This window comes from Aethalodelphis obliquidens, unplaced genomic scaffold (genome assembly GCF_003676395.1).
Source record: "Aethalodelphis obliquidens isolate GAN/ISIS:26980383/991018 unplaced genomic scaffold, ASM367639v1 scaffold14, whole genome shotgun sequence".
NCBI classification, from domain to species: Eukaryota; Metazoa; Chordata; class Mammalia; order Artiodactyla; family Delphinidae; genus Aethalodelphis; species Aethalodelphis obliquidens.
This window is the reverse complement of record NW_020837958.1, coordinates 36,931,833-36,943,455: the sequence shown is the minus strand read 5'-3', so window position 1 is coordinate 36,943,455 and position 11,623 is coordinate 36,931,833. Positions and strand designations below refer to the sequence as shown.

General features: G+C 40.6%; 1 protein-coding gene across 1 annotated transcript; it reads right to left on the bottom strand.

Moving 5' to 3' along the window:
* Positions 1-7,393: 7,393 nt before the first annotated feature.
* Positions 7,394-8,341, bottom strand: OR10A3 (olfactory receptor family 10 subfamily A member 3). The gene is given in 3 exon segments (XM_027115707.1): positions 7,394-7,498; positions 7,500-8,075; positions 8,078-8,341. Coding segments are annotated over 3 exon segments (945 nt in total).
* Positions 8,342-11,623: the final 3,282 nt, after the last annotated feature.

Genomic DNA, 11,623 nt, shown 5'->3' with positions numbered 1-11,623 from the left:
TCAAAATCATTTGCACCTTTTCTCTTGCTTTTCTTACTATTGACTTTGAAGCTGACATCATCATCAAGTTCTGGAATGCCCTCATTTTCATCATCTAACACATCCATGAATGTTCCTCTATCTTCCTCAATTTCACTAAATTCTTTATTCATACTTCCTAAGGAAACTTCATCATCATCCAAATTACCAAGGTCCTCATCTTCTGAATCTTCATCTTCTAAGTCATCCTTAGCTCCTTTTGCTTTCTTCTTCATGTTGCTAGCAAAGTCAAGGTCATCCTTTCCAGAGGTGAAACAATTATCACCTTCAAACGTGTCAATCATCTTTTCAAATTCCTCATCATCCACATCTTCTATACTTTCTTCATCTTCATTCTGTTCTTGTTTCAGTTGAACACTAGCAACTTTTTTATAATACCTGTAGAAAAACACTTCATCCTCTGGTATTTGACTTTCTTCTTTTGCAAGGAACTCCTTAACCCAGTACAAGTGTTAACCACAGTTGTAACACCACACAATGTGGTAAAAGTTAATTTATCTGCTTCAGTATTTGATTGTAAGCCCCTAGAAATGAGTTACTGTACCTGATCTTTGTGCCTAACATCTAGCACAGCAGCTGGCACATGCTGGCTACCCAATATTATTTTTAATTTATGAACAGATACTCAAATGAGATAACAGGCACAATCCGTGAGTGTGTAACGTGTTGGGTATTGATGATGGTGATGATACGATGCTGGTGGTGGTGGTGGTCATGGTGGTGGTAGCGAAAGAAGAGTGCAAGATTGGGAAAGGAGGTGGGAAAAGAGGGGAAGGAGGAAGGATGAACCTCAGCCCTTCTGCTTCTAAGCCTAACAAAAAGATAGATACACCTACACCTACTAAAGACATGAAACTTGTCACTGCATTTACTATCTGCCCAAATCCACTGTGATGTGATTGATTCTATTACATTCTGTGAGTTCATTAGGGATGATCTGATGAACCATGAACAAGCTTAGCTCCCTGGACCTTCAGGGGTGAGATTATAGCAATTACATGCTTGAGTCACTAGAAGACAGTGAGAAGTTAGTCCATCTTTTGGCATAATTAACCCAATTTCTCCTGGAGCTTTCATTCATTTAGTGCCTGGAGGCTGCTTATTAGATCCACCTCCTCTGTCCCAGGTACCCTGTCCCCCAACCTCCTAATATGAATTCCTTGGTCCCTGGAATCCCTGTAACTTCACGCTTTCTCTGTTACCCATGTTATTACTTTATCCATTTGTGTCTATCTCTTCCTCAAATAGAAACGCATCAACACAAAGCCTGAGCCACACTGGTTCAGTATATCTCCTTCTCTTTTGGATTCTTTCCATGGAACTCGATTCTGCGGTCTCTCCATTTTAAGACCCTCCCTGAATCATGAATTCCTCTCTATCTGGTGCCCTGTAGCTGTTTCCCTAATTCAGACCTCCATTCTGAGCCTGACCTATATATCCCTATAAGCTATCTACTTGACTTTGATTTCACACAGGCATCTCAAACTTTACTCATCCAAAACTGGATTTCACCCCAAAAAGTCTTCTCTTCCAGTGTTCCACATCTCAAAAAAACAGAACCCTCATCCACTCTGCTCCAACCAGAAATATGAGTTCATCCTTGACACCTCTTTCTGTTCTACCCCTCCGCCCCCCACATACAATCCATTACCAAGTCCTGCAATTTGACTTCTGAAATATGGGTAGAATCCTTCACACTGCTCCATTCCCACTGCCACTGTCCTAGCCCAAGCCACATCACTCTCGCCTGTGCTATAGCAATTGCCTCTTCCTTGCCTATTTCCACTCTTGAAAACTTCCCATCAATTATCTACTTAGCAGCCAGAAAGACATTTTAAAGTGCAAGTTTGTTTAATAGAGTCGGGAGGAAGACATTTTCCTCTACCCTTCTAAACTCTTCTGGCTGGTCTAAGAATTAAATTGACATGATTAACAGGAGAAAATCAGACAAAAATTTAATAACATATATACATGGGAGAGACCCAAGGAGAACTGAGCAACTCATCAAAATGGCCAAAGCCCTCCTCTTAAATACCATCCTCAGCTAAAGACAAAAAAGGATGTTGAGCGTGGGGAGAGTCAGTTATGGGAGCTTACCAGGAAAAGCACAGTAAACAAGGGTAGGGTTGCGTTGTTATGCAGATTCAAATCCTTGCCTGGTCTATTATAAGAGTTTCTAGAGATTCGGTCATCCTCTTCTTCCAGGTACAGCCAGGAAAGCACCCTAACAGATGGAGATTTCCCTTACAAGTGTTTCTTAGAAAAGGGTAATTCCTTCTGGGTTTTCAGCTTTTCCCCTATCTGCAGTTTCTTAGAAAATAACCAGCTTAAAATAATTAATATGCCAAAGAGACATATTTTGGGGTGACAAACTCTGCTTCCCTACAATAGTTGTCTCTCTCATTACACTATCTTGTTATCTTTGTGTTCCCAGCACCTGGCACAGTGCCTGGTACACAGAAGTCATTCAACAACTGTTGGTGAATAAATATTAATGGCTTTCTTTCCCTTTCTCAAACTGGTCATTCTCCCTCCCACCAGTATCTTTGTATAAGCTTCCCACACTCAAAATTGGCCCTATACAAATAAGATAGCACTCATCCTTCCATTCTTAATTCAAATATCACATCATCAATGCAACTATAATGAAACACTAGAAGTTGACATTGGCTCCAGGATGGGAGCAAAGGGCAGAATCAAAAGGTGTCTTGAGGGTACTGCTGATGGGTTTGAAGGGTTTTAGGGAGATTGTTCAGGTAGGATTTAACAATTAAAGAGAAAAGCCACAGGCCTAAAATGGCATCAGTTTAGCTAAAGCCCATGAAAACAAACCTAGATTTAATACCTAACTTAATTGCAGCTTTTGACTTTTGCCGGAAATGCAATCTTAATCAGCCAGCTTGGATTTTCTGGTCAGAACCTATGAGATCTAAACACAAAAAGAACAAAGAGTGTCACTCCTCATCCAGTTATATAAAGGGTTGTTTGCTGCAACTTTGCAACCGACCGTGCACCCTGAGGGGAATTCTGGATGGAAAGAACAGGATGACATATCCCGTGCTTTGGATAAATGGGCCCCTAGATAGTTAAGACCTGTACCTCAGGAGGAATTTCAATGACCCCAGATTCTTGCATCTTCCCATACACAGAAAAGCACTAAAATCACTAACTTGAGATATTCGTTCTTTGTGATTAGCAGTAATCTTTTACCCAGATGTATGTTTGACTGTATGTTTTTCCTCGTCAAACAGTCATACATATACTGGCTTCTCTCCTACCTCTTTGGAGCAGTTGACTCAGAGCTACTGAGTGCCTCCGGGCTATAGTCCTCAGTAAGACCCTGAATAAAACTTAAATTCACAGCTCTCATGCTGTGCATTTTTCTTTAAGTCCACAGAGGTTATCTGTCATATGGGCCTTCTCCATCCCAACCTCCTGCCGAGGAAAAAGAGGCAATGTGCATTGTTGCTATTCCCTTCCTCCAAAAAAAAAGATGTCCTGGCCTAAAAATAATCCTTTCTTTTCTTTTGCTAATAGCTCCCTTGCCCCACTCTTTTTCCTATAAAAACTATCCTTTTTGTACAACCCCTCAGAGTGCCCTTCTAGTTGCTAGATGGGACGCTACCCCATTCATGAACGGATGGATAAAAACAGTTCTTCAAATTTACTCAAGTGAAGTTTTGGTTTTTAACAAAGTTAACACAAGTTCGTGTGCCTGACGCACAGTGAGCCCAAAGAAACTGAAATGTCAGTCTGGAGCAGAGAAAGGTTTACTGCAAGGTCATGCAAGGAGATGAGGTGGCTCATGCCCTAAAAAGCCCCAAAAGCCCCCAAAGGGTTTCAGCAAAGCACTTTTAAAAAGCCAGGCGAGGGAGGGGAGTCGTGGGGTATGTGATCAGCTTGTGCACAGTTCTCTAACTGGCTGATGGTGAGGTAGCAGAGTGGTGTCACAGAGGTTAACATTATCAGTCCTTAGGCTCCAGGAGGCCTGGGGCTATGTGCTCATGGGCATCAAGTAGTTAACATCTTCCATTTGTTGGAGAGGGGAGTTTTATACATCTGCAAAACAACTCAGGAAATGTGCATCAAATACTATTATCTAGGTACTTCAGAGAGGAGCTAAAGCAGAGGATATGGGGGAAGGCTTGTCCCGAGAAGGCCCCCATGGGGTCCTGCTCAGTTACAACAAGACAGTGAGGAAAACGATATTGGACACTGGATAAAAGGGCACCCAAATGATGTACTGGCAGAATAGTTATCAAAACTGTAATTTGGAACCATGTAGAAAATAGAAAATATACCAATACAGTAGCAAATCTAAGGAGAGTTCCAGGCAGAATATCAGAAGTGCTAACTTGTTTCTTTCAGCTGCATATATTAAAATACTAGGAGAGAAAAATGGACTAAAGGACAAACTACTAACTTTTTCAGCAGAATTTAAAGAAAACAGAAAGGAGCCAGGACTTGCTAGATTCAAAAATAAAACTGTTTCTCACTTCCAGTCTCAAGCAAAAAACAATTTTCAAAGAAAGAAATGGCTTTAGGGCAAAGATCAAATCGGGGGAGTGGTGGTAAAACCCTTTGTTAAAACCTCAGAAGGATTTAAAATGATTTCAAAAGAGCTCAGTTGGGAGTTTCCTGGAGGTCCTGGCGCTTTCACTGCTGCAGCCCGGCCCCGGGTTCAATCTCTGGTCAGGATGACAAGCAGTGCGACACAGCAAATCAATCAATCAATAAAAAGTAAATTAATAATAAATAAAAGAGCTCTGTCCCTGCTTGATCAACAGAACGCTGTGGCACTGAAGCTGTACCAGCTTATGGCCTCAGGGCTTGAGTGACTGGGCCTTCCAGACTGTTCACCTACTGTGGTGTCTCAGTTTTGAGAAGAGGGGTTGGAACAGTCTTGGGGAATCAACTGTTTGTTCATGCTCCCTATTGAAGACTTAGTAGGTCTTTGGGAAATTACTGAACTGAACAATCAAGTTATTTGCCTGGGGCCCTGTCAGTCAAGAGTCTCCGGGAATAGTAAAGTTATGCTAATGAAGACAGTGAAATGGTAAAACCGGGTACAGGTATACTGTAAGCTGCCTGGTGGGGTGGTAGTTTCAGTTCTTTCAGTTTTCATTCTATACGAAATTAATATTTAAAGAGCTGTCAAACTAAGAATTGTACTGGACAAAGTTAAACAGGCAAAAGAGACTTTATTCAAGATTACTGCAACAGGGGAGAGAGACTGACTCAACCTCTGCTGAAACAAAGAGCTGGAGAGATTTTAAAAGCTGGAAGGAGGAAAACCATAAGCTACTTGTGCTTGCTAAATGGCTACCCAAAGAAAAAATAAACTTTCTCGTATCTTCATGACAGGGGTAGTTTCAAAGGAGGAAGAGAAAGAATGTGTGCTTACAAGTTTTCTAAAGCGCTCTGAGAAAAGGAAGGTCAGAGTCTATGGGCAGGAAAAAAGCCTGTCTAAAGTTTACTCAAGCTGAGGGGGACTGTGAAGGCCATCTTGGTTAGAGAATTCACGTCATTTAAAAGTCTAGCTCATAGAAATAGAGAGTAGAATGGTGGTTGCCAGGGGCTGGCTGGGGCGGGGTAGGGGGGACGTTGTGGGGAGATGGGGAGATTTTGGTGAAAGGGTACAAACTTTCAGTTACAAAGTGAATAATGTACCACATGGTAACTACAGTCAACAATAATGTATTGTATACTTGAAATTTGCTAAGAGAGTAGATCTCAGGTGTTCTCAAACCCCCCAAAAAGGTAACTATGTGAGGTAATGGATGTGTTAATTAACTTGATTGTGGTAATCATTTCACAATGTATATGTGTGTCAAATCATCATTTTGTACACTATAAATACATACAATTTTATTTGTCAACTATATCTCAATAAAACTGGGAAAAAGACTAAAATACAGGCATTTTAAAAAGAAAAATTGGTTTATATAATCAATAAATGAACAAAAGAATGATTAAAAGGAAACTGTATTTAGTTTCATTTGATTGCTTGTTTGTTTTAGATAAGCCTTACTTAATTGGTCCTTTTAAGAGCTATGAGAAAGAAATTTCAGGATATCAAGGGATGAGATTCAATCAGTTTTTTGCTGATGCTCCTTTGATGTCTAACTGAGAACATTATTATACAGCATTCACATATTTTCCACAAGGTTTCAGCAATCTGCTAATGTAATTCCTTTGTTTTGTTTTGATTTTTTTGAAAGTTGAATCAGATTTGCACTCCACTACCATTTTTGGCAGGGGTAGGTATGAATATAAAGAAAAAAGTTTTTTTCCATCAAAAGGAATGTTTCATAAAGAGAAAATGCTCCAACCTCTTTTTTATCTCACCCAAAGCATAAATGAATGGTGGTGCTCCTTTGATGTAGGTTCAATGAGTCAGATACTTTCTATTGCCTACTAGCAATATTAAAATAAGAAGCAAGAATGAAGTATTATATTTGTCACAGTGTCTATTCTTTCTGGGAAAGATACACACAGATTGAAACGATTCATGGATAATAGAAAATAGGCACAATTTATCATATTTATGTTCTACAAGAAAAAAATTCATATACTGTTTGACAAATGTTGAGGGCATTTTTGCGCTATAACAGAAATTTGACCAGATTTCCAAAACAATGGTTTATAAGTGTAAAAGCAGTATGATAAATGACCCTCAAAAATAGTAACACAATGGACGAATATATTCTAAAATAACCAGATGAAATCCAGCTGTGGATTATAATGTCTTTAGGTCCTTGAATAGAACCAGTGTGGTCCTCTCAATAAATAGCTGTTCTTTTCAACTTACACATGGACATATTTTCACTCAAAAAATAAAAAGCTCATCTATTTGTTGGCTTTCTGGAGCTCAAACCAGTCAGTGGGGCAGAGTGGGTTTTCAAAATCAATCTGAAATTGTTAACATCATTTTTTAAAGTAATTTTGGTATTATTGATGAAAGTTGGCAAACTCACAGTTTATTTGATGCATCAAAACCCTGCTGTGGAACCTATTCCGTAAAGTAAAGCAACAATGTTTCTGAATGTAAAAAACTAGTTTCTTTATTTAGCTTTCTCTAAAGAGACAAAAAGTTAACACATACCCATATGGCCACCAATAAACAATTTTTTGAAGAAACTGTGTTATACCTAATAATAAGGAATATTATGCATCTATGAAAAAAGAATAAAAACATTAATATATAAAGATGCCCTAATATATTATCAGATTTGTAGAACTCAAAAAATCAAACATATTCGTACCAAGAAATGCAAACTGTTTCTACCATTTATTAAATTTAAATAAAGTTCAGTCCAGCATTGACCAAATATCACATAGCTTCTCAGCATAGTCAGAATGCATATAAATCTACTTTTCTTAGCCATAATTTCATCAAAGCTCTTTTCAGCTCACTGTTTCTCAAACTGTAGATCAGTGGATTCAGCAGAGGCGTTAAGAAGTGAGTAAGACAAGGACATCAGCTTCTTGGTTTCTGGGGAGTAGCCAGATGTGGGTTGTAAGTAAGTCATACTGGCTGTGCCACAGAAGAGGGTAACAGACATGAGATGGGAGGCACAGGTGGAAAAGGCCTTTTGCCTCCCAGTGGTTGATGACATCTTCAGGATGGCAAAGAGGATTCGAATGTAAGACAGGAGTATCAACAAGAAAGGAAGCATAACAATCAAAACGGTGCCAGTGAATGCATAGATTTCAAATAAAAGGATGTCTGCACATGCAAGCTCTAGCCTTGGGGGAGTCTCACAGAAGAGATGATTAATTTCATTGGGGCCACAGAAGGGAAAACTAAAAACCCATGAGGTCTGCACAGTAGCCACCATGATCCCTGAGACCCATGAGAATATAACTAATTTCACGAAAACCCTTTTGTTCATAATCATTGGGTAGCTCAGAGGACGGCAGATTGCAGCAAATTGGTCATAAGCCATTGCCCCCAGGAGAAAACATTCGGTCCCACCAAAAAGAAGAATGAAATACGTCTGTGCAAAACAGCCTGCAAAGGTGATCATACTTTTTTTTCATTGGAGAGGGCCACCAGCATTTCAGGTATAATGACTGCACTGAAACTCACATGCACCACAGACAAGTTCAGGAGAAACAAATACATGGGAACGTATAAGCTCTGTTCCAGGGAAATGATGACTATAATGATGGCATTTCCCATCAGAGTCACCAGGTAATCAACCAAGAAAACCCCAAAGAGCTGCCCTTGGAGTTCAGGAAAATTAGAAAAGCCCGAGAGGATGAATTCAACCACAGAGCTTTGGTTTTGCCTTTTCATTTCAGTAGTGGAGTGTATATTGTTTTCATGGACCATGTATGTAAATTATAAAGTAACAATCCAATAGCTGAGAGTTCAAGTCTGATATTCTTGACAGAAGATATAATGATGAGTTCATTTTGACAAATCAACCTGAAAATTTTGAGAATGGCCAGTTACTGGAATAGTGAATCTTTCAAACACAAATAAAGAAGTGAAGAATTTTGGCTCAGAAATCTTGTTTCAAAAGTACAAAATAACAGCAGGTGTTCTCTGGCAACTTTTTTGCCAGGTGGAAAATTAATCCTTTCCTTAAAACACAAACAGACATTATATTACTTAGAATCTATTGTCTATTACATTGACGTATGCATCTCTGTTCTTTTCAGTTGTATGTTTATATATGAATTTTCAAATAAAGTGTTTCAAATAAACAAAAAGCAAAAAATATCCAGAAAAAATTACAACTAATAATTCAAAACTAAAACAAATGTGGTGAGTATTTACGATAAATGTTAAGGTTCAAAATGCATTTATAATACTTTGTTTAGAATGAAATATATGAATAATACACCCCAACAAATACAGAAACACTAAAAAGGGGTTGAATTTAAATGCACTTATCTCAGATGAACGTAAGTAAATTGCTTTAAGCACACTGGTTTCTGGTCAGAGTGGATTTGCCTAATTATACTGAAATTTGCCTGAATGGGAAAGTTCAGAGGTCAGTTCTCCATGGACTATCCTTGTGACCATAAAGTAGCTACCAAGGCTATAAAAATGCCATTTCTATCTTTCTGATCCTGTGGTTTAACTCTCTCTCTTCCCCCCCTACACCAGCATTCTTTGAGTCCCACATCTCCCTGTTTTATTTTTTGCCATAACTCATCACCAACTGAAATAACACATATTTATTAGAGTTTTATGCTTATTATTTAACCCCCCCACTTCTGGATTATAAGCTCCAGGAGGACAGAAACTTTGTTCAGGTGTGCATTGTATTCTCAGAGCCTAGAGTAGATACTAACTTATATAATAGAGGCTACACCAATATTTATTGAAGAGATGGAATAATAAATACTAAAATTAGGAAAACCCAGAATCTGCCCTTAAGGAATACAGTGTCTGAAGGAAAAATAAATCAAATTCAAAGAAATAGAGAGCCCCAGAATTAATCCATGGCTTCTGTAGAAGTTTGAGGCCCCCTGTGGGATTGGAAATACCACTAGACTGGCAGATTCAGCTTTAGTCCTGACTTTGCTACTACCTCCAAGGTGAGTCTCTGCTTCTCTCTGCACTCAGGCTCCCCGGTGTGGTTGGGGGCAGGAAAATAACCCAGGACATCTCTTCTGGCTCTGACATGCGTGTTTCTCTGATTTATTCAGGGAAAACTGCTGGCTGCAAGGCTTCCCCTCCATTCATATGACAGCCAGGCTGAAGGAAAGCTGGAACAGGGGTGGGTGGGCAGCACGTAGAAGGCACACGTGCTGCCTGAGTCCTAGGGGCCAGTCAGCCCCAAGCAGAGCTGACCATCTTCCTACCAGTTCAGCTGCTCTTCCTGAGCCCCTCTCTGGGCAGAGCACCTCACTCCTCCCCTGATCTCCCCTCCAGTCACCCAAACCAATTCTCCCCTGTCCCCAGCACCCTACTCACTGTTGGACACTTGGATCTTTAAAATCTGGAGTCCCTCTGGGCTCAGCAAGTTCATCACCACTGACACTGCTCCAGCTCACTGCCTCTTTTCCTCCCCCTTCAAACTCCCCCCATTGTTAAATGTTTTCCTAACTGGCTTCTCCAGGTTTTGTAACTTCTCCTCCAACCTATCCCTCATACCTCAACCAAAATAAGATCATCCTCCCTCCCCGAACTTTCAGAGTCTCCTTTTATCAGTAAAATAAAACACCCACTTCTCAGGCTGCCATTTAAGGGAAACCAGAGTCACAGTAAGTATTCTAGAAATTTAAAGAGGGAAATATTACTTCTGAATGGAGTGCGAGAGTGAACAACCATAAGCGCAGGATGTCATAGTTAGAAGGGCCATTAAGTGGAAGGGGGAAGGCTGGCTTGCTGAAATCAAAAGTATTCCATGACATCTTAGTACTCGACTTGGCCTTTGGAGGGTGCTTTGAAAACTAGCAGAATTTCACCTTAGTTACATGAGGAAGCCAGGAGGACAGAAGGACAAGCAGGTGGAAGACAATGTAATGTGGTCTTGAGCTCAGATCATTAGGACAATAGCAGAGAATAAAAAGGTAAGTCGATTTACTGAATTTGGCCATAGCAATATATTAAAATCAAATGTCTATGTTAACTTTTTTTTTTTTTTTTTTTGCGGTACGCGGGCCTCTCACTGTCGTGGTCTCTCCTGTTGCGGAGCACAGGCTCCGGACGCGCAGGCTCAGCGGCCATGGCTCACGGGCCCAGCCACTCCGCGGCATGTGGGATCCTCCCGGACCGGGGCACGAACCCGTGTCCCCTGCATCGGCAGGCGGACTCTCAACCACTGCGCCACCAGGGAAGCCCCTATATTAACTTTAATAGTTATATTTTGGATATCAAAAAATCTCCCAAAATTAGTAAAGTGAACTCTACAGGAAAAAAAAACAACCCTTTTTAAGGACCATTTCTAGTAGACAAAAGTATGTATTAAGCTCCAGGTGTATAAAACCAAATTAGTTTTGAAAATAAGAAAATTTTGAGTATCCTATTAAAAACATACAAACTTGAGGAATTCCCTGGCTGTCCAGTTGTTAGGACTCCATGCTCTCACTGCCAAGGGCCCGGGTTCAATCCCTGGTTGGGGAACTAAAATCCCACAGGCTGCACGGAGTGGCCAAAAAATACACACACACACACACACACACACACACACACACACACACACACAAACTTCTGGGGCTGATAAAGTCAGAAAACAAATCTAAGTTGCTGTCTTCATGAGAGATTAAAAAAACAAGAAAAAGGGCTTCCCTGGTGGCGCAGTGGTTGAGAGTCCGCCTGCTGATGCAGGGGACACGGGTTCGTGCCCTGGTCCGGGAAGATTCCACATGCCGTGGAGCAGCTGGGCCCGTGAGCCATGGCCGCTGAGCCTGTGCGTCTGGAGCCTGTGCTCCACAACGGGAGAGGCCGCGACGGTGAGAGGCCCACGTACCGCAAAAAAAAAAAAAGAAGAAAAACGGAACCCAAAGTCTCCACCTTTTCCCTTTAACACAAACTACAAATGCTGGCCTGACATTCACTGACATGTTCTTCTGGCTCTAATGCTAACTTTTTGTACGACCTTGGGCAAATCACTTCCTCCTC